Source organism: Podarcis erhardii, assembly GCF_964252035.2.
Source record: "Podarcis erhardii genome assembly, chromosome: 16".
NCBI classification, from domain to species: domain Eukaryota; kingdom Metazoa; phylum Chordata; class Lepidosauria; order Squamata; family Lacertidae; genus Podarcis; species Podarcis erhardii.
In genome coordinates, this window is record NC_138514.1 from 2,526,850 (window position 1) to 2,554,411 (window position 27,562).

The window sequence follows — 27,562 nt, forward strand, 5'->3', positions numbered from 1 at the left end:
CCACAATGTATGTGCAACAAAACCCTAGAAAAAGATCCTTGCCGGCTTAGTCCCCATTTAATGCGTTCATCTCACCAAGGTCTGCGTCTGTGCTTTTCTTCATATCCTTTTGGAGTTTCTTAGTTTGATCTTCCAGCCTAAAACAGAAAATTGAGATTTGCTTTGGGGTTGTTGTTGTGTGTGTGTGGTGAGAGAATTCTTACTACTGGGCAATCTACAGATGACTCAGGAGGAGGAGAGAGACAGTGGGGCAGTGGCCAGTTCAAGGCTGCAATACAGAGAAGGATAGCAAGAGGAGGAAAGATACAGGAGAAGTAATGCTTGAAATATATCATTTGCTTGGCCACCTATTTTAAGAAATAATTACCGTATTTTTCCGTGTATAAGACTAGGTTTCTCCCCTAAAAAATAATGTCAAAAATTAGGGGGAGTCTCATACTCTGGGCCATCTTCCCCCATTTTCTTAAATCTGAGTCCCCCAAAATAGGGGGTGTCTTATACATGCGGACGTCTTTTAGATGGGAAAATACGGTACCTCTGAGCAACCGAGCTTGCAAATGTTATGAAACTGGAAGTGTGTTCTTAAAAAAATAAATCAATGGGCCAAAAAGGACTGTGGTAAGTATGAGCAGGGAGACAGGCTAGCAACAACATGGGGCTAGTAATTTTGGAGGATTAAGCTGGAGTAAGAATACAAAACAGGGAGAAGCAGGCAAGATTAAAGAGGTTGATGGTTAATAGAGAACATTTCTTTTTTATTATTTATAATCGTGACTGTGTTTTCCAAAAAGTATTCAGATGCAGCATATATCATAGTCATTACAACCCAAAATACAAACGAATACTTTTGTTTCAACCCCCCACAGCCCTCTCCCCAAGAGTCTACGGAACCAATCTGTTGCCCACTGCTCAGCATGCAACCTGGTTACAAAAGAAAACCCAATTTAACACCCCTTCATTTATAGCCTAAAATTTAAAATACCACACTGACCAATACTGAGTAGGAATCAATCTATTATTTTCCTATGCATTAATGAACTAAAAAAATGGATACCAGAGTGTTACAAAAGGGTATCATTTTTACTGATCACATATTGTAGCAAGCTTTTCAAAAAGAGCAATCTTAGAAATCTGTTGATACCAATATTACAGATCCTGAAATTTAACGTCTTTCCAAAGCCTCACAATTGTAACACGGGATGCTTGGGGATGGGGAATGAAATCAGTTCCTGGGGTTTTGATTTCGCGACACACTTGTGTTCTTTTCCTGTCTCAGCCTTCTGTTGTTCAGTTTGCAAACACGGACTGGCTGTTCTGTGTATATGGTTGTATAAGATGCGGGGGGGGGGGGGAGTCAAAAGTATCTGGAGGTTTTTTAGTTGAGAGAGGGAAAAGGTGTCTAACAGTGAAAAGCTATAATTCCACTATCCAACAAGGATGAACTAGTACTTGGGACACATGAAGCACTTTTTTCAAATTGTTTGAATCTCTCTACTGTACTGAGATCATCTTCTGAGGCCTTTCTTCCAATGGCTCCCTGTTTGTGGAATGCTCTCCTCAGGAAGCTTCACCTGAAGCCTACATTATTTACCTTTAGGCGCCTGGCAAAAATGTTCCTTTTCAACCAGGCCTTTTGGCTGATTAACATCCAATCCCCTTTTAAAATGTGTTTGGGGGGATTATCAGGTTGTTTTTGTTTTGATTATGTATTTGGTGATTTTATCTTGCAATTTTACGCTGTGAACTGCCCTGAGCCCCGCAGGTATAGGGCAATATATAAATTTAATAATAATAATAATAAAGTACGACGGGCCCTGAAGTTCATGTAATTGGAAACAGTAAATGATTTTCATCTTTGACGTGAAATGTGACCTGAGTCCAATAGTGCGTCTTACAAACATGCTTCTACTTTGCCTCACACACAGAAGCAAGCATTACTGCTTTCTTTTACCAGAGAACAACAAATGGGCACATGCAAACATCCAGATTTGGAAATATCAGGTAGGAAATAGTATCTACCCTATTTGATCATTACTTGGTCTGCTGATTTCCTTCTTGTTGCTCAATCATGATGTAAGTGAAGAAAATGGCTATCAGCTACTAGCAAAACTAATGGATGTCACACACCACTCTTTTTGCGGGAGGGGGAGCAACACTTCATTGCAGAATTGAGACTGGAGTGAGGAACGTATTTGCAAGAGGAACAGATAAGACAATTCCAACCAAGGTGAAGTGACTCACCAAAAAGAGGTAGCCAATTTCAAGTTCAAAAGCCAGACAGAGCTTCAAATGAAAGGAAATCTGAGCTGCTTCATGTTACAAAACTCCTACACAGAAGGCATTTGTCTTGTATAGGCATTAACATGTTTGTGTGCAACTAACCACAAAGCATGACATATAAACACACTATAGAGGTGTCAGGAAGCTGTACAGAGTTGTAGCTTCCCAGAGCATGGGGAATTGGGGCTGACCAGCACGCTAGATCCTCATCTCCCCCACCACCTGTGGACCAACTTCGAAAGGTTGCCAGGATCACCACCTGATGTCATCATAGCTTCAGGTATTTGGCATCTATCAAAAGGAAGTTACTCTAGCAACCTATCAGCTGATCAGTGAAGACTTTGAAGACATACTTTCAGCGCCAATTAGATGATTGATTCGGGGAGCATATCTTCAAAGAGGCTTCCTGTAACCACCAATCAGCTGATCATCACTACCAGGAAGCCGTTATGAAGTCTTTGCAGAGGGGGAACTGCTCTGAAACCAGAGTGTTTCCCCATGTAGAGAAGGCAGTTTGTATTCAAAGTGCTGGGAAAGCACTTTGAATGCAAACTGCTTTCTCAGGAGACAATAAATGCTCCATTTTGAAAGAATTTTTTTAAAAAGAAAGCAGTTTGGATTTAAAATGCTGGAAGAAGTGCTTTAAACTGAAGTCACTTCCTCCTGCCCCTTAGGCTACACCCTGGAGTTCCTGAAGCATTTCCAACTCCCTACTGCAGCCTATACCAAGTGTTTGTCAGGGCTTCCTTCGGTTGCACAGGGCTCCCTTCAAACCACACCAATCAACTGATCAGCAGGGCTTGCAGACAGCCCTGGGCTGCACTTTGAAACCCCCATGATCAGCTCCACAAGTTTCACAGGCACCACCTATCAACTGACAGCTGAAAACTTATCAGCTGAAAACTTCTTTTGGGCCTAGCTGCAGTTTTACCTGCCACACGTGGGCCAAATGGGGAGGCCTGGTGGGCTGAAGGGTCCTCACTCCTGCTTTACAGACATGCAAATTCAAGTGCAATTATCATTATTTCATGTCTTTCATGATGTTTGAGAAACAACCCTTAGTCCTAACAGTCACAAGGAATCCAGGGTGTAGCAAAAGAACAAACCAGTACAGGCAAGGTTTAAGGATGGATAGAGAATACACCAAGAATGGAACCACAACAAGCTGAATTAAGAACACTTACTGCTGCAGCTTCCCATACTCCCGTTCAAAATCTCTCTCGACCTGTGAAAAGGAACAGAAGCCAAATCAGCTAAAAACGTTGGAGTATAATTAAAACAAACAAAAAAAAGAAAGAAAAAACCACCACTCCACCCAATGCAGCCAGCATGCCATCTTTCCAAGTGTAAAGCCCAAGAATAGACTAGTCTACAAATAGCAATAGATAAAGCACATCAAATTCCACTCAAGCCTCTTACTTGCTAAGGGCTCCCCCTGTAATCGGTAGAAAACATATCACCCATGGTTGGCATGGAAGGGGCTTTACGTCTCCAGAACCATGGCTAGAAATCGAAAACAAAATATCTAATATTTATATGAATCCCCCCACCTACATGGGAATTTATTTTCTGATTCTCAACAGCAATCAGATGACGGGAAAATTAGTACTGAATGATTTGCAGAGCAATTCAAACAAACATCCCCCCCCCATAACCCACTCATGAAGACATATTTAGAAACAATATTTAGTTTTTTATTATTAAAAAAAACAACCCACACACAAAATGCTTATAAAGAGTAACTGGAATTCAGATATTGGCAGAGCAGACAGAGGAAAGCTGTGAAGCTTCACTTTGGTTCAATAAGTATTGCTCACTATGATTCAGCTGTGAGGCTGTCCATACAGTAAGATCTCTGGTAGATCATCTTGCTTGAAAGCTTTTTCTTAAACAGAAGAAAACACACATTCATATAATTCTGGCTTATTAATCAAGGTGCACAAAAGAGGGTCTTCTAGCAGGAAGAGGGGCACTCTTGCAAGCTACAGCTCACTTTGGACACTTGAGTTGCAAGGTGTGGCAATAGCAGACACACCACACCGTCTTAAACCACTACAAGCCCTAAACTAAATACAAAAACAAAAAGGAAGCAGAACTAGGCAGGTAGCCAGCTGACCACAGAACTGCATTTATCATACAGCTCAAATGCACCCCTATCAAACTGCATCACAACTGTACGAGGCTTCTTGCACACCTGTTTCTTCTGCTTTAGGGGCCAATGGTCGTTGAAGGCAAGATGAAGTCAGGCTGGTGCACAAAAAGTCTAGTGTACCTGGAAGTATAACAAGATTGCTTTCTTCTGCTTCCACTAGGATTCCAGGGCCAAGAGATGCAGAAGTGCATAGCTTCCGGCAGCAAGGGGAATCCAAGAACAGGGCCCAATTCCCCACTGCCACTCACCAAAAAAGAAGGTGCAATGCATATTTGGCCTGCATTTCTACCAAAGAGTTCAGAGCACTAGTTTAATCTCAGAACCCTCCTGTGGGGAAAGTGAGACTCCGATGCGTCCGAGGCTGACCATCCACTGAAACACACAGCTGAACAGGGATTGGAACGTGGTTTCCCATATACAAACGTTATTCTACAGCGCAAGAGCTAACATTAGACTTGGCTCACCAAGTCAAAGAGGAGTGGTGTCAATAGCTGTTCAGGCAACTGTCCACCTTATGCTATAAGATGAAGGAGGAGTGCGCAGAAGTCACATAATTATCAGTGTATTGTGACCTCATGTTGCTGTTGTTGTTTAATTGAATTTTTATAGCACCCGTCATCAAAAGGTTAAAGGGAAGTTTACAATACAAAAACACAAAAAACATACCACAGTAATAAACAGAAACAAGAATCTCTGCACACGCAGAGTTTAAATGGGCATAGATGGTTCAATTAGCCAGTTCAGTGATAAATAGCTGGTTTTCCTAGAGAAAAGAGTGGGACCCCCCCAAAAAAACCCCAAACCCAAACCCCTGCTTGGACATGGACCTAGAAATCCTGGAGTTGTGCCTAGAAAGTGCGGCCCAAAGGAAAGCGTGGATGGACCCTCAACCGAGAGTCCTTTGCTGCTTCAAAACATCCTTTGCCACTGTTAACTAATACATTAGAAGCATTAAGATGGGAAACAAATGCCACTTTAATTTTGGAAAATCGGAGTTGCTCATTTTAACTGAGCAATTTCCCACAATTTCCTTTGCAAAGGAAAATGCTTTATATCTGGGGAATCTTAAGAGAAAGCAGAAAATTACCCTGGAAAAAATCAAGTAGTTTGAACTTTCTATTAGTTCTTGCTCTTTAAAAAAAAAAAAAACCATGCAAGTGACAATTTTTCTTTCATTCCTTCTACCTCAGCTCTGGTCTTTAGGGCATTTTCATGTGCTTTCCTCGTTCAGCATTTGCCACCCACACCTCAATGTTAATGAGTGCTGAATATCATCTTCTAAGTATCATTTCCTAGAATACTCCTTACCCCCACTACTTTACTCAATATTGCCATCAGCAAAAGTTTCCAAACCTTAAGACATCATCCAAAATGACTGCTACTACATCATCTATTTGCAGGTTAGATCCCCAAGACTCTGCAGGGAACTGTGTAGTTTTTATATTTTAAAAGTGAGAGTGCAGTCTAGCCTGATGTCCTCCGAAGCAAGGCTTGTTACCAAACTTCAAATCCTGCACAAGGATTTAAACTTGGCTCGCCTAAACCTTGATCAATGCTGGTGCCGTGTACCTTCCGTGATAAAGGAAGGTAAAGTGCACTCTATGGAGAGGCCTGTGTCTGCCACATCTGGCTCCCAATCACGTAGCAGAGTGGTTATTGTCAGACTAGAACCAAAAGGTTCAAGTGAATCATTAGCTGACCATGAAGCTTCGTGGGTGAAGTAGAGCTAGTCAAGATTTCTCAGCTTTAACCTACTTCACAGGGTTCCTATGAGGATAAAATTAGGAGGTGCTAAAAGGGTATACCACCTTGAATTCCCTGGCAGAAGGGTGGGACAAACATGCAATAAACTTCAAAGTAAAATTACAGCTAACAGAGTGTGCTAAATCTGTATTGGACCTAGAAGGCTCCACCACTGAGGACCTGCACAAGCAAATCTGCACCACTGAGGACCTGCACAAGCTGAAGCTTTGAACAGATATAATTCATTATCTAGGTAATGTACTATACAATAGATAAAAGGTACTGTACAGATTAGATGAACTACACAAGCACTCTGGGTCCATGAAATAAGCACTGTGCAAATGGCATGCTCTTAAGAGGCTATGACTGGGCACTGGCTTGGGGGTGGCAGACTGCTCTCAGGTAAGTAAAAATATTGCCTACACACCGACAAAAGTGAAAGGAATGGGAGGTTTTATTGTCACAAGATCAAATGAAGTGCAAGTCAGCATGCCATGAAAAGCAGGAAAATGTTGCATGCTCCTATAACCAGAATACGAAAAAGAGTAAGGATCCTAGCCCATACAACTATGCCGCAGGCATTCACAATCCAAAATTAACAGATGCAACAAGCAATAACTAAAGAAATGGGAATACTTCAAATTAAAATCTCCACTTGGTTTCTAATTAACACTGCTACAAGGCCACCACCATTTCAAAGCAAAGGCCTGCAGATGTAAATCGTCTCCTGCTTTTATGGCAACCTCCATGAAAAGAATATTGGTTTGCAAGTTTGAATGTCCCGAGGCATCTCAATCAGATGGCTATTTCAGCTGCGCTGGCTGATACACAGTTCATAAAACCGTACCTATTCTGTGTGCACTACTACAGAACTACTGCCATTAGTGGAAAAATTATGTACAAGCAAAAAAGTTTGCCCACTGCCAAAAATGGACTTCCTAGGAATTGGGGCTGGAACAGTGCGTAGGATGTTTGCACTGCCGCTGCCTGTGCTGCAGGCTTGCCAAAATCCACAGCAGCTGATGCCTTCAGGTCAGGTAACAAGCACAAAAAGAGCCTCCCTAAATTTCTATGGGTGTTCCGGTGGTAAAAAATAGCTGCTGAATTGTTGCTTCTATTTATATGCCCATGTGTGAACTGTCCTGGTTGCCTTAGAAGGCAGGGTGACACAGGCGTCCACACTGGTGATCAACTCAAGAGACCCTGCCAAAAAACTTATCACACAAAAATGCATATCTTACAGAAGCAAGAAACACCTGGGCCTGATGTGAAGTCTATGCAAGTGTCTTTATTTTCACACAGACAAATTTCTAAGGTGTTTTTTTTTAACCAGTTCAATCACCTTTGTCTATTCTTTCACACATGTGCACACACAGAGAGAATAAAATAGTTTGTTCTAGCTAAAAGGATTCCGGTAGTGTGTGATGAGAGTCCATTGAGAGCCACTACAAGTCAGAATAACAGACAGCATTGGACGAGATGCACAAACAGGCAGACCTGATGATAAAAGGCAGTTTCCTGTGTTCTTAGGTTGTGAGTAAAGTGAAGGCATCACATGGAGAGAAAGATGGAAATACTACCAATATCTACCATGTGGCCCTCCCAAGGGAGAGAGAGGGAGAGGGAGAGAGGGAGAGAGAGAGAGAGAGAGAGGGGCCAGTAAGAAAGCGGAATGAGGTGCCCAAGGGAAAAGAGAAGGAAGGGGGGAGCAGGGAGAACAGTGCAACGCCCCCCCCCCCCAAGCACTGCTGCCACTGCCTGAGCCCAAACCAGAGACACGTTCCTGGTCAAAGATGACACACACAGCCAGGCCGTCACATGGCCTCCCGGGGGCCACGGTTGGGCTCTGTGTCCTGGAGGCTCGGACTTGCACTGACCTCCCCACCCTCAGCCTCCCATCCACTTCTCCTTTCCCGCCCTGGCAGCTGCTGGCAACAGGGGCAGGAGGAGCGGGGCAGGGCCAGGAAGCCAGCCCGCAATGCTGCCTGCCACCTGAGAGGAGCTGGAGCACAGCTCCGGCTGAAAAAAAAGCCTTGTCTTATAGGCCATGGGTTCCCCATTCTTGATCTCTATGTAAGCAAAGTACTGTACTAATCTGGGAAAACCCAACCATCCCCCAGAGGCAAATCAATTAGTGATGCCTCAGTATCATTCCATACTTTCTGTGGTTTTGTTTTCTTTCTTACTTTTAATTTCAAGTTGTCTAGGGAACACCGTAGTGCTGCAGAAATAAGATATCAATACAGTAAATAAGTAGCTCAATGGTCCAGCACACACTTTGTGGGAGGAAAGTCCAAGGCTCAGTTCCGAGCACCCCTGTTAAAAAGACATCTCAAGCAGCTGGTCCAGAAGACCTGTGCCTGAGATCCTGGAGGAAGATCAGGACAGATGCTACTCAGCTAGGTTGCTACCACTAACTTTACAAACTTACTAGCAGAAGATAAGTGGCACCAAAGATAGTCCTATAAGCAGACAGCACAGCCTGCCTAGAGAACAACTTGTGCAACCAAGCCTCACTAAGTTGTAGGTTGTACCCTCCCCCCTCCAATTATAAATGCTCAGCTAGTGATTCTGCCAATTTTACCCGCAGACAGAGAATCTGCCAAGCACTCCTCTTAGACACCAACCCTGCAGGTGAACAGCCCATTCAGGGACCATCAATAGTCATTATGAACAATTACACTTGCCATAGACCCTGGCCCATTTATAGTCATCAGGATAGAGGAAACTCAAAAGCATACCATGTATTCAGCTGTTCCCAAAGAGTTTACACTATTCAACTTGCTGTCACCTTCAAACCTGACCAACCCTGAATGCAGTGGTACCCCATTTGCAGAATTGGGATTGGGACTAGGTATCTGCCTCTACAGAATATGCTGACTTCATGCAGGATGAACACTGTGCCATCAAAATACACTTCAAAGATTCTTGGTAGACTATGGAATTTAAATGAATAGATGTGGCGGCAACATGGGGGAAGCCATAACCCAATCATGTTGTTATGTACTTAAAACATACTAAAGAAGAAGTAAATACTGTAATCCCTTTATTTGTTATTATACACATAATTGCATAGTTATTTTGATAATTTAAACTATGGAACAATAACTTCATAAACAGCTACATCTGATATTATTTAGTTCTTTGCACACTCTAAAAGAGCTTAACTTATATTGATAGCATTCAGACGTTACAATAATGTCATTATTTATTACAATGAGAATGAGCCTAGGCATATCTCAGTTCCGAATGCTCCTTTTCCACTTTCCTCCTCTGATGGAATTGCAAGTGGTAGATTGGAAGCTTTCGTTTTCATTTTTTATTAACTACAGATTTTAGTTATCATCTTAACCCAATAAAATGTGGTTTATCTTAGCCAGTTTGTCTAAAACAAGTCAACTTCAAAACCATGCTTGTTTCAGACCATAGTTATGATTAACTACCATTTAGATTTCAGACATACTGTAACACCCGACATCTGAAGACTGAAGCAGGCAGGCAGGCAGGCAGGCAGGCAATCCCGCAGGGACTCAGCCCCTGGCCAGACCCAGGCCATGCTCCCCCACATTCTGCCTGCATTCACCTGTCGCACTCCAAGTGGGGGAGAAACATGTTGGTGGTGGTGGCTGCACCAGAAAAGAACTAAGTGGATGCAGGGCACAGAAGTTGCACATCCAAGTTCAAGCCCCCACTCGAGGCCGGGATGGTTGCAGCCCTGTCAACACAGCACCTGGTCTCACAAGCTACTCTTATCCTGGTACTGCTTTACAGTGGTACCTCTGGTTATGAACTTAATTCGTTCTGGAGATCCGTTCTGAACATGAGGCACGCTTTCGCTAATGGGGCTCCCACTGCTGCCACGCCACACAACTTCCTCTCGCATCCCGGGGCAAAGTTCGCATCTACTTCCAGGTTAGCGGAGCTCGTTACCCGAAGTGTTCGTAAGGAGGACGGTACGTAACCCAAGGTTCCACAGATGACACAGCAATCCTCTCAAGAACTCCTATAAGCCTTAAAAGAGCCATAAAAACACTGGTAGCATACTGCAAGGAGAGCAAACTAGAACTAAATTACAAGAAAACCAAAATCATGGTCTTTGCCAAAAGGCCCAAACTTTGCTCATGGTACATCAATGGCCATAACATTGATCAGGTCACCTGCTTCAAATATTTGTGTATAACCCTTCATTCCTCGGGAAGCAGAAAAGCCCAAGGGGATTATGTTGCAGGGAATGCCCAGAGAAGCAAAAATTCTATGCTCAGGTACTTTAGGACTAAAGGCGGACAATATATACCTGCAGCCCTCAAACAGTTTGAGGCCAAATCTATTGCACTTTGCTTGTATATGGTGCTCAATTGTGCACCATTAGAACTTGTTGTTGTCTAGTCGTGTCCGACTCTTCGTGACCCCCTGGACCAGAGCATGCCAGGCACTTCTGTCTTCCACTGCCTCCCACAGTTTGGTCAAACTCATGCTGGTACCTTCAAGAACACTGTCCAACCATCTCGTCCTCGGGCGTCCCCTTCTCCTTGTGCCCTCAATCTTTCTCAACATCAGGATCTTTTCCAGGGAGTCTTCTCTTCTCATGAGGTGGCCAAAGTATTGGAGTTTCAGCTTCAGGATCTGTGCTTCCAGTGAGTACTCAGGGCTGATTTCCTTAAGAATGGATAGGTTTGATCTTCTTGCAGTCCATGGGACTCTCAAGAGTCTCCTCCAACACCATAATTCAAAAGCATCAATTCTTTGGCGATCAGCCTTCTTTATGGTCCAGCTCTCACTTCCATACATCACTTCTGGGAAAACCATAGCTTTAACTATACGGACCTTGGTTGGCAAGGTGATGTCTCTGCTTTTTAAGATGCTGTCTAGGTTTGTCATTGCTTTTCTCCCAAGAAGCAGGCGTCTTTTAATTTCGCGGCTGCTGTCACCATCTGCAGTGATCATGGAGCCCAAGAAAGTAAAATCGCTCACTGCCTCCATTTCTTCCCCTTCTATTTGCCAGGAGGTGATGGGCCCAGTGGCCATGATCTTCGTTTTTTTGATGTTGCGCTTCAGACCATATTTTGCGCTCTCCTCTTTCACCCTCATTAAAAAGTTCTTTAATTCCTCGTCACTTTCTGCCATCAAGGTTGTGTCACCTGCATTTCTGAGGTTGTTGATATTTCTTCCGGCAATCTTAATTCCTGCTAGGGATTCATCCAGCCCAGCCTTTCACATGATGAATTCTGCATATAAGTTAAATAAGCAGGGAGACAATATACAGCCTTGCTGTACTCCTGTCCCAATTTTGAACCAATCAGTTGTTCCATATCCAGTTCTAACTATTGCTTCTTGTCCCACATAGAGATTTCTCAGGAGAAAGATGAGGTGATCAGGCACTCCCATTTCTTTAAGAACTTGCCATAGTTTGCTGTGGTTGACACAGTCAAAGACTTTTGCATAGTCAATGAAGCAGAAGTAGATGTCTTTCTGGAACTCTCTAGCTTTCTCCATAATCCAGCGTATGTTTGCAATTTGGTCTCTGGTTCCTCTGCCGCTTCGAAATCCAGCTTGCACTTCTGGGAGTTCTCGGTCCACATACTGCTTGAGCCTTCCATGTAGAATTTTAAGCATAACCTTGCTAGCGTGTGAAATGAGTGCAATTGTGCGGTAGTTGGAGCATTCTTTGGCACTGCCCTTCTTTGGGATTGGGATGTAGGCTGATCTTCTCCAATCCTCTGGCCACTGCTGAGTTTTCCAAACTTGCTGGCATATTGAGTGTAGCACCTTAACAGCATCATCTTTTAAAATTTTAAATAGTTCAGCTGGAATACCATCACTTCCACTGGCCTTGTTATTAGCAGTGCTTTCTAAGGCCCATTTGACTTCACTCTCCAGGATGTCTGGCTCAAGGTCAGCAACCACACTACCTGGGGTGTACGAGACATCCATATCTTTCTGGTATAATTCCTCTGTGTATTCTTGCCACCTCTTCTTGATGTCTTCTGCTTCTGTTAGGTCCTTACCACTTTTGTCCTTTATTATGGTAATCTTTGTAATGTTCCTTTCATATCTCAAATTTTCTTGAACAGATCTCTGGTTCTTCCCATTCTGTTGTTTTCCTCTATTTCTTTGCATTGCTCGTTTAAGAAGGCCTTCTTGTCTCTCCTTGCTATTTTTGGAAATCTGCATTCAATTTCCTGTTTCTTTCACTATCTCCCTCGCATTTTGCTTGCCTTCTCTTCCCCGCTATTTGTAAGGCCTCGTTGGACAGCCACTTTGCTTTCTTGCATTTCCTTTTCATTGGGATGGTTTTTGTTGCTGCCTCCTGTATAATGTTACGAGCCTCCATCCATAGTTCTTCAGGCACTCTGTCCACCAAATCTAAATCCTTAAACCTGTTCCTCACTTCCACTGTGTATTCATAAGGGATTTGATTTAGATTGTATCTTACCGGCCCAGTGGTTTTTCCTACATTAGATTTCCTACATTAGAACTAGTACAATCTAAATTCTTAAGATCAGCCCTACAAGTGCCTAAACACATCTCCAATGCTACCTTATGTCGCGAAATTGGATTCGCAAGAATCGAGGCCACACTATGGCTTGCCACACTAAATTACTGGCTGAGACTATCCTTCCTCCCGCTTGGCCTTGCTTTCTTAACTCTTAAGGATGGTTTCCAAATGACATGGAAATGTGCAGTGATAAACGTAATGACAACTCTGGGCTTCACCCTACTTGACATGGGGTATGAACAAGCCAAAAAAACCTCCATCAAACAGCACCTGGAAGATACAGAACGCCAAGCAGATCTAGCCAGGTCCCTGAAATTTTTAACCAGTGAAACGAGAAGGCACCTCACCTTCCAGATGCCATATATAGCCAACCTTGAAATTCCAAAAGAGCGAAGGGCTTTCCCTCTGGCCCACTGCCAGGCCCCCCCTTCAGCCATCCAGGAAGCCGCTTTAGGAAGACACCATACGAGGAGAGGAAATGCCCCTGTGGCTCTGGGCACCTGGAAACAACAGAACATGCCTCTTTTCACTGCCAGTGCTATACAGATATACGAACTAGGTTCATCTTGCCTATGCTACATAAATTTCCAGGTTGCACAGATCAACTTTATACCTCTCTACTACTTCAAGATGAAAACTCAGTTGCTAGATTTTGCGCTGCCATGATGGATATCGTCAAAGGATGGTTTGTGCCACAAACTAGGCCCAAAATGCAAGACCTGTGCTCCTTCACGTTCCCTCGTTTGTCCTTGTTTCTATCTTTTTAAATATGTATGATATAATCACCTTTTAATTACTAGTTTTTATCCCTTACCTGTTCGAAGTCTTATGGGTTCAGTTTATCCATATGTTTTATCTTATGTTGGTCTGTGATCTAAATAAAGTTTGATACCTGATACCACAAGCTACTCTGCCCCGCACATGTGTTGCATGTCACACCGTGCCAACAAAGAAACATCTTGCAATGCCTTTGTGCCCCTGGCCCCAGGAACACCCGTACGAAGCACTGATTGGCTAATGGTTGTCATGGTCTGTGCAGGCCCTTCCTTCCTTGTATAGTATCTGCCACAGGAAATAGCCAAAGAACAAGAAATAGCTCATGGCAAGGGGGTGGCGCAAGTTGGGAGCAGTGCAGGGCAGGGGTCAAAAAAAGATACTGGAACACCATTTCCTTGTGTTCTGGTTTTTAAAAAAAACACCCTCTAACTCATAAGGGCTACTACACATCTGGGGATTTTAAATTTTAAAAAACAGACAACTGCTTATGTGTTAGAAGTTTGTACATTTATGCACAGTGCTGACAAAGTAGGTTTTGCCCCTCTCTCATAATGCTAAAAACCAAAGTCATTCTGTTAAATTGATAGGCAGTCTGTTTAGCACCAACAGAACAACTTCTTTAAACAATGCATGGTTAACATATGGAAGTCACTGACTACAGGATGTGGCAATGGCCGCTACTGTTGAAGAAATAAGGCTATCAATTACTACAAGTTATGATAGCTAAACAGAACCCACATTTTCAGAGCCTGTAAACTACTAAATGACAGTTTGTGGCAGGCAGGGGCAATGGGAGAGGGTTTTTGACTCCATGCCCTTGTGTGGCCTCCCTCGGTGTCTGGCCGGCCATTGCGGGAACCAGATGATGGACCAGACAAACACTTGGTCTCTTCTATTCTTACAAGAAGCTGTTCCCAAACAGACCCAATAGTGGATTCTCTGGATTCACAATGATTTGTATGGTGTTGTCCAAAGACTTAATGTTTTCCTATTTTTACAAAAGATCAATTCAAAACTCATGAGGGAACAGGATTTCTGTCTTTTCCTCTTTTTTAGCCATTTCAATGTAAGGCATTTAGGTAAGAGTCTACTGACCGGCTGCTCAAATGCATATCAGATTATTTTTTTATTCTCTCTTTTCCAGTCTGATAATCTGTGCTGGCTCCTAGTAGCATTTCCATGTATCTTAGAAAATGCAAATCGACTCCTACTAGGAAGTAGCCCCCTTCCTTCCCCACAGTTCAGCTCTGAGCTGTTTACCCAATTTGACATGTAACCAGCTGCCCACAGTTTTACCTGGACTTAGAGTTCTCTCATAAAGGAGAATGTGGTTTTGACTTTATGTCCTCTTCTATTGCCTTGGATGACGAAGCAGACAGCACTGGAGAGACCATGCTATTTTGTGTGTTTCATTTCCTATACACCTGATGTTCTGTTCACTTCTCTTTTCCATGAATAAATGTTTTCTCTACTTAAGGAAAACAGTCTGGAGTTTTGCCAAAGAGCACAGTTTGAAGGCATATGATGCATCAACTTTGCTGAAGTAAAACAGGTCAGGTCTGGTTAGTGCTTAGATGGAAATTCTAGATCAAGGGTAGGCAACCTGCGGCCCACGGGGGTCATTTAACCGGCCCCCAAGCTGCTCCCAAGCCAAGCTGCCCGCTTGGTGAATCCCCACGCACTGTGCTAAACCGGTGCGAGGACTCGCTTCCGCGGCACCGGAAATCGCATCTGTGCATTCGCGTTTGCGCAGAGGCAGATGCCGGAAATCTGGCCCACAGAAGGATCTTCGCTGGAGTGAACCGGCCCAGGCGAGGTAAACCTTGCCGACCCCTGGTCTAGATAATCCTGGGTACCTTGCTTCATGAAGTATATACACACATTTAATAAATAAAATACATAAGAATATAAGAAGAGCTGCTGGATCAGGCCAATGGCCCATCTAGTCTATGGTTACCAGACTGTTTTCAAGGAATCCGGGGACTTTAAAAGTTATTTTAAAAAATTCATGCTTTATTATTTTAGGAAAGGGTTGCCTGGAGTTCTTGACATTTTTTTAGGTGGGGACCCCAAGGTTGTCGGGCGCACACCATGACACAAGGCAGGCGGAGAAGCCCATCTACAAACACCAAAAAAAGAGGTTGGTGGTGGTAGGGATCAAGCAAAGGCGCTCGCTGGTGTTGGGAAAACACACATTAAAACACACACACACAAGGCACCGGCTTCCCATAACCGGGAGACCCCTGGAGGGCGAGTGCAGTCTCTATGGAGATTCAGCTGGGAGCGGAGGTGTCTCATTACCACAGGTGGACAAACAGTGAACTTGTGGGGACTTCCGGGTTAGCGCCATCGGCAATGGCGGAATTCCTCTGATCCAGAGGAACCCGCTCCGCGAAAATTGGGTCTTGCCGCTGCGGCGAAGGCGGAGACCCTTTAAAAATCCCAGGCGGAGGAAGCCTGGGAACGTGGGATTCGGCTGACACCAGGAGCGCCCCCACCTACACGCAAGGAAACCCCTTTTTCGGGGACCTGAAGCGACGTGGGGTGAGCGGTGCGGTGTTTTTAATCGACCGCTATTTTTACGGAGTGAAGCCGCACAGCCGTTGCTGGAGAGCGCTGACTTTTTCCTGGGGACAATTGGACTCTAAACAAGTACCCGTGAGTAGAATGGAAAATTGGGCTAAGAAACACTTTAATTTGGCACTCAGCGGGAAGGTCCTAAACAGGAAGTCCGCCTTCCGCTTTTGTAAATAGTCTGAAGCAAAAATCGTGCAAGCCAAAGTCTGGAAAGTTGTACATAAAGGTTTTAAATTCCTCCTGTTTTGATCACCTAAACCCCTCTTGGAAGCAGGAGTAAAGAGGGGAAATTTGACTGTTCAAGCCTGCAGGAGAGAGAGTAAAGAAAGATAAATTTCCACTGTCTCAAACCTGGGAACGGGGTGTCAGAGACGGAGATTTTTGGTGAAGTTCATTGACTGTGAATGGAACATCTTTTGACAGTTAGTTGAAGAAGAGAAACAAATTGATTCCAATGTTGCCTTTTGCATTTAAAAGAAACAAAAAATCTGAAAAATGAAAGTAATTTTTCTTTGTTGGATCTGCTTTTAAAAGATGGATACAAATAGAAATTGCCTCCTCTAGAGGGAGCTTGTTAAATTGTTGCTGGAGTCGTTCTGGGGATTTTACAGCTGTGGAGATTAGGATTGTGGGATCAGACTGTGACCTTGAACAAAAATGTGTTTGGAAGAAGTTTTGGTGCTTGCTTTTTGCAAGACAAGCGCTTTGTTGGAGCAGATGCATGAGAAGATGGATTTGATGACTGTTGCAGTCAGAAACTTTGGACAAACAGTGAATATGTATACAGAAACCATCCAGGAGCCAACTCAGGAATCTGTTTTGATAGAGCAAGTGCAAACGCAGAAGATAATGGAGGAGGCTGCTGTTGAAACCTCAAGCAACACAAATGGAGAGGCCCGAGGCCCTACAGGAGCATAAGCTATTGTTGTTGAAGGCTGAATTTGAAGTGGGCCAGGGGGGGGTCTGGAGTTGTGGGGCCCCTTAAGTTTGGAGGGACTTTGAAACATGCTTTCAAATATTTTCTGGACTACACTGTTGACTGTGGGGAATGGGACTGTGGGGAATGGGCCGATCTGCTGAGGAGAGATGGAGATATTTTTGAGTTGGAACATCCCCGAGACCTACTCCTCAATGAGAAAGGAAAGCAATTAAGAAAGAGATCTACAAAAGACAAGGTAAAGTGCAAGTACAAACAAGAAGAAGACCTGCAGAAGGGACACGGAAAAGACTTAAGAGCCTCGGATATAAGATTACCAGGTTGATGGACTAGATGGAATGGACAGTAAGGACTGACATAACCCGAGACCAGGAAAAAGAGACGCTGGAGGAAGATTGGAAGAAAACTTTTAAAATTTTATTTTGGGAATTAGTGTAAAATTAATGAGTATTAGGAAAAATGTTGGAATGAAAATATTTGGCTTTAGCAGAAATGTTATAAGGAATTATGTATAAATAAATATTAAGTTTTAAGTCTTAAGGTAGTTTTGGGAAGATAAGGTTAAAATAAACTAAGGTAAACTGAATGACAGAATATAGTGAAAGATGGAAAGGATTTGCTGAGTTAATTAATAGGTTAGACTCTTAAGACAAACTATTTAAAAATTTTTTTGAGAAGGATGGAAAGAATTTGCTGAAATAAATAACTAAACTAGAATACAAAAAGGGAGGTGTGAGGAGGTCGATGAAACAAGTTAATGAAAGATAAAGATATGGAATATTGTGTTTTTATTGTTATTGTTGCATTGATTTTTATGTTTTTTCCCTCTTTTTTCCCTCTTTTAAGTATTGTTATATATGCTTTGAAAATTTTCTTTTGTTGTTGTTGCTTTCTTTTTTCTTTCTCTGTAATTTTTGAAACTTCTAATAAATATCATTTAAAACAAACAAAAAACAAAAAACAAAAAAACAAACAAACAGTGAACTCGCACACAGCCTTCCTCACAAGAGAGGCTGCTGGTGTCGAAGGAGGCGCAGAGGGAGGGAGGGAGGCTCCCTCTCCCGAGAATGTTTCAACCCCCACCCCCCGCGGGAAGGCAGCGTGGCACCGCCGGGGACAAGGGGCGCCTCAGCGCCTTCCTCGCCCCCCGTTAAACTCACCATCTCCGCAGTGGCTGTTGGAGGGAGAGGAAGGAGAGAAAGCAAAGGAGCCAGCCCACTTCCCCCCCAGCCCTCGCTATCCTGCCTCTTTGTTCCTGTGAGGAGAAGGCGCCGCTGCGCTCCATCTCTCCCTCTCTGTGTCGCAATGCAGCACAGCTCTTTTCTATGCTTCTCCTCCTCTTCTTCACCACCTCAGCACCTCGCTCCCCCCCAACTCGGGCATGCAGAGCCGCGGGCTCTTCTGCTGTGGGCAGCTCTGCGCGAGTTCGGGGCGAGTGTTGATTGAGGAAGTTTAAACAGCCCCGCCCCCTGCCAGTGGATTGGCTGGCTGGAACTTTGACATGGCCGGGACCTCTGGTGCTGCTCGCTGCCATGGCGCCCATCATGTTGCCTCACTGGAAGTCCCCAGGCATAAATCCAAGGACATTAATTAAAATCCGGGGACATTCCAGGGACAGATTGGTGAATCCGGGGACTGTCTCTGGGAACCGGGGACGCCTGGTAACCGTAATCTAGTCCAGCATCCTGTTCTCACAATGGCTGAAAAGTTGCCTGTAGGAAACCAGCAAGTGGGATTTGAGCACAAAAACACTCTGCCTTTCTGTGGTTTCCAGCAACTGGTTTTCGGAAACGCTGCTGCCTTCCATTGTGGAGGCAGAGCAGAGCCGTCTTGGCTGGCAGCCACTGACAGCCCTTTCCTCCTCCATAAATTTGTATAATCCTCTTTCAAAGCCATCCAAGTTGGTGGCCATCACTGTCTCCTGTGGGAGGGAGTTCCACAGTTTAACTATGTATTCCGTGAAGAAGGACTGTCCTTTATCTGTCCTGAATCTTCCAACACTCAGCTTCATTGGATGCTCATGAGTTCTAGTGTTATGAGAGAGAGAGAGAGAGAGAGAGAGAGAGAGAGAGAGAGACCCCTCTTTCGAATTTCTTCATGTCATGAATCATTTTACACACTTCTATCACGTCACCTCTTACTCGCCTTTTCTCTAAACTAAAAGGCTTAGGCACCCAGTGCATGGAGAGGGGAGTTGAGAACAAGCAGGCTAACTCTGCTGGCCTGAAGGAGGCCTCTGCAGGCAGGCAACTCTTCAGACAAGCACTGAGCCGTCAGCGTCAAGGATGGGTGACCAGAGCTTGTGCTGGCATCCAGGGGCGAAGCTAGCCTGCTTGTCCTTCTCTACCCCTCTTCACGTGCTCTATATACCTGAACAGGATTCTAATCTACTTATTTAGGAGACTGGGTGGTTGGCTTAGACAGCAACTTCTGCTTTAAGAAGTTTCAGGCGTGTGCGTGCATGCTTCTGTCTGGACCTACACAAGTGGTGGCAACAATCTGGAGTGAGATCCCAGTGCACAAATTGGTTAGCTCACTCCTGCTTCTTATAAACTCTTACTCTACATCAGCTCCTGGATCTGTGGCCCTGCTGCCTCTCTTATTCTGGCATAGACTACACAGAATCTTTCTTTCTGCCATTTGAAGGGTGTTTTTCAATGCAGGATTCCCTCACTTCCTTGTCAAGGCTCAGAAAATGGGGACCATTTCTGCAAAACCCACCTGGCAGCAGGTGGGAGGCTCTTCCCCAGGCATAAAGGTCTTTTGGCACAAAGTGGAGGAGTAAGCAGCTCCTTCCTTTTCAAGCATCTGCCGACTCCAATAACCCAGTCCCCACTGAAGAGCATGACATCACCACAGGGTGAGTTAGATGCCTTTCATGTAGCTGGCCCTGCAATGCAGCTTGAAATAGAGTTATAATCCCATCCAAGCTGCTGTTCAGGCATGTCCGCACAGGAGGTTCCTGAACTCCCACTTCTGCATTTCAGTGCACAATACAGCGCAAATTAAGATGTGGCGCTGGATTTGTTGTGCCAACATTGCCACTTCCCACATGTGGCCTTCCGTACCTGGATTTCCGGCATCTGCCATGCAAACTGTCTGCAATTAGGTGCCACTTAGCTTCTGACCAAGAGCAAATTGAATTAGCATGCCTAAAACTGGGGGAAAGCTAGACTGATGTTTGAAGGTGCCTACAGAGATATCCTCATTAATTTATTTTAAATATTTTTTATCCCGCCTTTCTGCGTAAGTACCCAAGGCAGTAGAATTATTCAGTAGAATAACTGAAATCCAGAAAAAAATGGTGCAAATGAAGACAGGAGCAGCAGCAGCAGCAGCAAAATAATAAAGTTAGTAGGTTGAGGGACTGGTGATAAGAGCACAGCAAACAAAATGTGTTTTACTAGTTGTCTAAAACAATAAGAGTGACTATACTAATCAGAGAGTCTGGAAGGGGACTTCAAAGGCAGAATGCCACCATGTAAAATTTTCTCTCTCCAGATGACGTTCCTCTAACTTCTGGATAGGCACATCCAGGACAAGGCTGATAGTGCCAAGGTTCAATCCCCGTATGGGATAGCTGCATATTCAGGTTGGACTAGATGATCCTCAGGGTCCCTTCCAACTCTATGGTGCTATGATTAGGACCTTTGTGAACAGGCAAATGGAAGAAGGCAGCTCTTGGGTTACAAAAAAAAAAAAGCAGCACTTTTAAGTTTGCCAAGAAACATAATGGTAGCCATTGATTTGGCACACCAGACTTGTATTTAGTGAACAAACATTTTTTAAATGCTGTATAAATATCTGAAAAAGACTTTTCCCTAATTGTCAAAAGCAGTTGAACCTAAATAACCAATTAGGACAAAAAATGTGCACTTGCTGTAGTTTGAAGATAACATTTAAAACTAATTCAGAGCTTTACTTGGACTTTATCTTTACTGTAATACTTGTGAATTTTACTGCAATGTTTCCAATTTAAAACTGTAAATTAGGACTACAGCAACCAGATAGAGCTTATACTTTTCTTACATTGTTTAGATTGTAATGGGAATGTCTTACAATTATAGTGCACTTTTCTTCCATTGTGGAATCCAAGGCAGTATACTTTTTATTATTATTAATTTCCATACTCCATCTTTCCAACAATGCGCTCAAGGTGGCCCTCATAGTTCTCCTCCCCATTTCATCCTCATACCAACCCTGTGAGGTAGGTTAGGCTAAGCGTCAGAAAATGGCCCAGGGTCATCCAGTAAGCTTCATGGCTGAGATGTGACTTTGACACTGACCTCCCAGGTCCTTGGGTCATCACTGCACTGCGCTGGCTCTCAGGCGTGGCCCCTGGAAGGTTTCCCAGATAACTGGCCAGACCCAGACAAGCTTTTCAAAGCAAGGCAGTTGCATTATTAACATTTAACATGCTAGGTTTAGCATGTTAGTATGCCTATACACATAAATTTCAGATTTGGCTGTTATTGTATCCATTTTTATTGGTCTAATTTGACTCTTACAGTGGTACCTCGCAAGACGAATGCCTCGAAAGACGAAAAACTCGCAAAATGAAAGAGTTTTTCGTTTTTTGAGTTGCTTCGCAAGACGGATTTCCCTATGGGCTTGCTTCACAAGACGGAAATGCCTTGCAAGTTTGTTTCCTTTGTCTTGCAAGTTTGTTTCCTTTTTCTTAAAACCGTGCATTTACTTTGAGGAGCAACTCATAGCACGCGGTGTGGTAGCCTTTTTTGAGGTTTTTGAAGACTGGTGATTTTTGAAGCTTTTCCAAAGTCCGTGCTTCGCAAGACGAAAAAATCGCAAGACGAAAAAACTCGCGGAACGAATTAATTTCGTCTTGTGAGGCACCATTGTACCATGTTCATCATTTCTTCATACTAATTTTATGGAACAATGCACTGCTCGTAACAATTTTTTTCCACAGGAAAAAAATGCGGTCTGAAGACTTTCCACCGATAACATTGTATGTGACACATAAGAACAGCTGTTTTCTGAACTTCTCATCTGCAGGGAACCATTTCCATATTCCAAGGCAAGTTCCAGGAATGCCTGGGTAATGTGCAGTGCCGATCAGGCCTATGTGACCTCATTATTGCCCTGCATACACCTGAACATAGCCAGAGCTCTCCCACAGCTATGCATTGCAGGGGAAGTTAAGTAGAGATTTGCAAGCTGTCTTTCAGACTGATCTTTTCATTGTAAGAAACTCTTGATAAGCTTCCCAGGAACACCAGGGTGCCCCCAGAACACAGTTGGGAAACCACTGCAGAGGAAGCTGCTTCCAGGAGTGTTTACAAAACAAATGCTCAGATGCTTCCCATTGAAACTCCACAGGTAAAGATGCACACCAAATTCACTCCCAACAGACTGACTCATGACAAGGCAGCACAGCACAGTGGCGCTGAGAGCCCTGCTCTGCCTAAGTGACAGCCGCTCTATTCAGAGGAAGAAGAGATTAGTCTGTCTGGAATTGGATTTGGCCAGGTTAAGGTGAATGCAACACTGTGGTGCATCTGAAGGGCTAGAAATCAAATCAGTTCACCTCACTGCCCAGTATATTGTATAGTATTGGAGTTTACTCTGACCATGAAGTACTGAACTACTGTTGACACTTTGCCCTTCCTGGCAGCAAGCACTGAAGTATGACTAACATCTCCTCCAGATGAATACAATCATCTTCTAAAACAACTGCTACAAAACCATATTTGTATCAGAAGGGGTTCTCCCCACCAATCTGAAGAAGCCCGGTGAGCCAAGTCTCTCATTCTCCCGACACTAGAAGTCAGATTGCTCTGGACAGTTCACTTGGCAGCTAGACTCCTTTAGGTACCACTGTATGTTGTAGCTGGACTTCCTTGTGCCCATGGTCCCTCCTCCATCCAAAGTGGGAACAGAAAAGCTGCCTCTCTGGAACTCTGAGACCTGCTACCACAGTCTTTTCACAACAGGTCATTAGGATGAGGGTTGGTGGAGAAGTAACAACGAAACCTTCATGTTACCTTTCTCTCACCCCATCTCCCAAAATGCCTCAAGAAAGCAGCTTGGAGACTTTCACCCATGTAACATTTCTTTGCATCCCAAGGCATTAGTGTCAATGGTTAAGTAGATGCTTCACAGATGAAGGATAAGGAATGCTAGTCTGTACAAAGGATTACCTTGCCAGAACAGAGACAAAGCCAGTGTCCGCTGTCACCCCAGCATTCAGGGACACTTGCATTAAAGACAGGTAAATGCAGGTTAATTCAGAGATAACCATCATGACCCACAACAGTTTGCATTGCACAAAAGATATCCTGCTGAGAAAAGGCTATGCTATGGCCAGCTGCAAAAAACCAACCTAACTAACTAACAAAAAACAGCTCTTCAGGAAATTCAGACTTGCCAGAAAGTGAAAATGCATTTGTGAGTGTGTTTTAAAATACCTTTTAAAGCTAATGCTTTGCAGCCCAAATTAATTCATGCCTGGGCACTAAGCATTTCAGCTTCCTCCAATAAGCCTTCCTTTGGAAATGGTTATATTCAGCAATACGAACCACTCCCCCTTCTCCATCTGCTCAGAAAAGATGAACAAACAAGCCATTGCTGAAGGAAGGAAGGAAGCATGTTCAGCCATCTCCTAGGAAAACCATGCCAGAGTGAGAAGAGCCCCTCCTCCCGACACACACACACACACACATACACAAGAGTAAAGAAAAGGGGGAAGGTGCGGGGGGGGGGGGGGGAGAAACACAGATCCCAGATACCAAAATAATCCGCTCTGTATTGAGACTCCCCCTCATGCATAGGAACTGAGTGGCGGTCAAAGACAGAAGCAAATTCAGCTCACTCATGTTTTCCCCTCCCACACACACAAACAACATATTAAAAACTGGGACCAGTTAATATGCTGGCTTGAGTCATCAGCCATATGATCAAAGACTGGATCTAAAAAAGGGGGAATTGGTTTACTCACTGTCTTGGGTACAATCTGTTTCTTAGGCTGCCCAATCTTGAACGGAATCCTGGATTGGGGAGGGAGAGAAAAGCAGCAGGAATAAGTACTTCTGTAAACAAGCAAGGATAGCAGCTATCAGATAATATGCCACATCAAGGAACTGAAATCTTCCTCCTCAAGTGACTTTTTGAGGGAGGAAGTGCCACAGGTCACAAAGCAAGAGTTAAAAACAGAGTCACTGATTTCTTTGTACCATGCATCAATTTCCCCCCTCACCACTGACAAGCCAGTCCTCCACAGCAAACCTTTTCCTTGCTGTGAGTAGATAAAAAGAACCCCTGACCATTAGGTCCAGTCGTGACCAACTCTGGGGTTGTGGTGCTCATCTCGCTTCACAGGCCGAGGGAGCTGACGTACAGCTTCCGGGTCATGTGGCCAGCAGGACTAAGCCGCTTCTGGCGAACCAGGGCAGTGCACGGAAACACCGTTTACCTTCCCACCGGAGTGGTACCTATTTATCTACTTGCACTTTGACGTGCTTTCGAACTGCTAGGTTGGCAGGAGAAGGGACCGAGCAACGGGAGCTCACCCCGTCGCGGGGATTCGAACCACCGACCTTCTGATCAGCAAGTCCTAGGCTCTGTGGTTTAACCCACAGCGCCACCCGCATCCCTTTGTGAGTGGATAGAGGTAGCCTAATAACATAAATATGAATGCTGCAGGCCGGAGGCATTTTTGGCAGACTAAGTTTCTAAACAATTTAAGTTGAAAAGCAAATTGCAAGAGTAAAGAAATAAAACCACCACAAATGTTTTGATAGGGAAGGAAACAGTGAGGAAAAGAAAAATGCAATGTATCTTTTAAAAAAGCAAAAAAACTCGAAAGCTGTGAATAGCTTCAAGTAGATTTTTTGGATGCAGCAGTGTTTCATCAGACATATGACAAATCTTACAAGGTAGGTGATCCAATTTCATCTCCCAATAAGTTACCTGCAAGGTAAACACAGCTTCCCATAGTGGAGTCTAGAGTGCTCCTTCAATCTCAAATTCCTCCAGCAAATACAGTGGTACCTCTGGTTACGAACTTAATTCGTTCCGGAGGTCTGTTCTTAACCTGAAACCATTCTTAACCTGAGGTACCACTTCTGCTAATGGGGCCTCCCACTGCCACCGCTGTGCCATTTCTGTTCTCATCCTGAGGTAAAGTTCTTAACCCAAGGTAATACTTCCGGGTTAGTAGAATCTGTAACCCAAGGTGTTTGTAACCCAAGGTACCACTGTACAGTGCTTTGGCAAGAGGCCAAGATACCGATTTGCTGAGCTGCACCATGTCAGATGCCAGCACACCAAACATTTTCTTTTTTACATTTATATCCCACCTGCTCTCTCGGAAGTTCAAGGTGCGCACATGGTTCTCCCTTCAATGCTCCAACATCAACTGTGACAAACCTTATAACTGCCTTAAAATCTTGCAATGCAGGGGACTGAGTATGTGCATTATAGACACATCTTCATATGGATTAACCTGGTTATTTGTCTGTATGCAAGTACCCCACTGCTGACAGCAACTAACTGAATTGATATGATGCCACAAAGGCTCAAAAAGATTCTAACTACTTTGGGGAAGGGGCAAACTAGACCATGTGCTTTAAAAACCGTTGTTCTGAACATGTGTGACTTCCTAGTACTGAGCCTATTACTAATCCACCTAGCCCAATATTGTTTTTGTTCAACTGAGATGCCAGAGACAGAACCTGGGCCCTTGTGTGTGCATAGCATGTGCTTGATAACTGCATTATGAAAGAAGTCTCAAACTTGCCTAAAGATAGGAAGGGGCTTTGGAAAGCCTGGAAGCTGTATGCCTAAGAAAGCCAAAGAAGGGTAAGGAATACACACAGACGGGTTCAAATTAACCCACCAAGTGTTTGGTTGAGGATTCCTGTATACAGCCTCCGTTTCATTGCTACAGAGACAGAGATGGAAAACTGCCAACATTTGTTTTTGGCAAGGTATCCATGCTTTTAATAGTTCTATAGAAGGGGCAACTGCAACTGAAAACAGCCTTTTCCATCACCTAGTTAAACCACTTTCTCCAACAGTCTTCAGAGCAATTAATAAAAGTATAAAATGCAGCGCAATGACAAGAGAAGCTACACCTCCTTAGATTCTCCTTTCTACACAACATTAAACATAAATGCACTTTTTAGAAAATCTAACATATCTAGTCAGGGGCCCAGATTCTTCTTTTTCTATGTAAGCTGTAGCCAACAACCCATATGTACGTGTTATGTACTGGTTTATACTGTACTGCTATTTGTATACAAAAATTAAATAAAACATTTTTGGAGGGGATACACATATGCACACCGACTCACACAAATAGGTATGCAAAGGCTTTGCTATGCACTCCCCATTCCAAGATACCCATGTTAATGTACATCAGTACAACTTAGCTGATTGAGCCAAGACCCACTTACTTCCATTAAACACATATAGAAAAGCTACATCCAGTTCAATCTTATACACCTCTACTCAGAAGTAAATCTCATAGGGTTCAATGGGGCTTCTAAGTGAATAGAATCACAATCTTAGTTATTCAAGTGTAAAAATGGGGCCGGGGTGGGGTAGGGTGGGTGGCTGATGAGCATAGGAACAAAGGAAGTTGTCTTATATTGTTGTGAACCACCCTATGATCTTTGGATGAAAGGCAGTATATGAATTTAATAAATAATAATCAGACTATTGGTCCATCTAGAGCAGTCATGTCTGTACTCAGTGGCAGCATCTCTCCAAGGTTTTTGGCAGGGAGTGTCTACCAGCCCTATCTGGAGAGGCCAGATATTGAACCCGGGATCTTTTGTATGCAAAATGTGCTCTGCACTGAGCTACAGCCCTTCCTCTGTGAGGAAGACATGGAGAAACTGAAAGAAGGTGGAAAGACTGTATTTGGCTTAGAAAGGAGACTTTCTGTTCCAGTGGTTTGGAAAGTAGGGGGGAGTTTGTCTACTCTAATGTGTTTATTTATTCATGTTGGCACCCCCTAGAATCACAGAGTTGGCAAGGACCTTGAGGGTCATCTAGTCCAACCCCCTGCAATGCAGGAATCTCAACTAAAGCATCCATGACAGATGGCCACCCAAAACTCTCCAAGGAAGGAGAGTCTACCACCTCCCAAGGGAATCCATTCCACTGTCTAACAGCAATTACTGTACTGTCAGAAAGTTATTCCTAATGTTTAATGAGATTCTCCTTTCTTATAACCACTGTTATGGGTCCTACCCTCCAGAGCAGGAGAAAACAAGCTCGCTCCATCTTCCATGTGACAGCTCTTCAGATATTTGAACTTGGCTATCATATCTCCTCTCCATCTCCTCTTTCCCAGGCTACACATACCCAACTCCCTCAATCATTCCTCACAAGGCTTGGTTTCCAGACCCTTTGGTCATCTTGGTTTCTTTCCCACAAAAATCTCAAATAAGTGTTTTATCCTTGCAAAAGCCATGCATGGCAGCCTTGGCAAGGCTGAGAAAAAGTGACTTATGCAAGGATGATCACCAAAGCCCTGAACAGCCATGAACCTGGGGTATCAACATGATCCAAACACAAAGCTACCTGCCAGCGACTCTCTTGGCTGCAGGCGCCATTCCACAAATACCACACC

General features: G+C 43.9%; 1 protein-coding gene across 19 annotated transcripts in view; it reads right to left on the minus strand.

The window, feature by feature from the left end:
• Positions 1-27,562, minus strand: part of BIN3 (bridging integrator 3) — a 121,763-nt gene that overhangs the window by 52,622 nt on the left and 41,579 nt on the right. For 4 of the 19 annotated variants that reach the window (XM_081843949.1, XM_081843951.1, XM_081843950.1 and 1 more), the window contains 2 exons: positions 23,921-23,969; positions 3,465-3,505 (listed from right to left, as the gene is read on the minus strand). In XM_081843949.1, coding sequence (XP_081700075.1) covers positions 3,465-3,505; positions 23,921-23,969 — 90 coding nt within the window. Of the gene's footprint in view, positions 1-75; positions 138-2,241; positions 2,259-3,464; positions 3,506-3,699; positions 3,784-23,123; positions 23,179-23,920; positions 23,970-27,562 lie in introns of those variants that run through there. The other 15 variants (XM_081843960.1, XM_081843958.1, XM_081843962.1 and 12 more) reach the window with 9 other exon arrangements.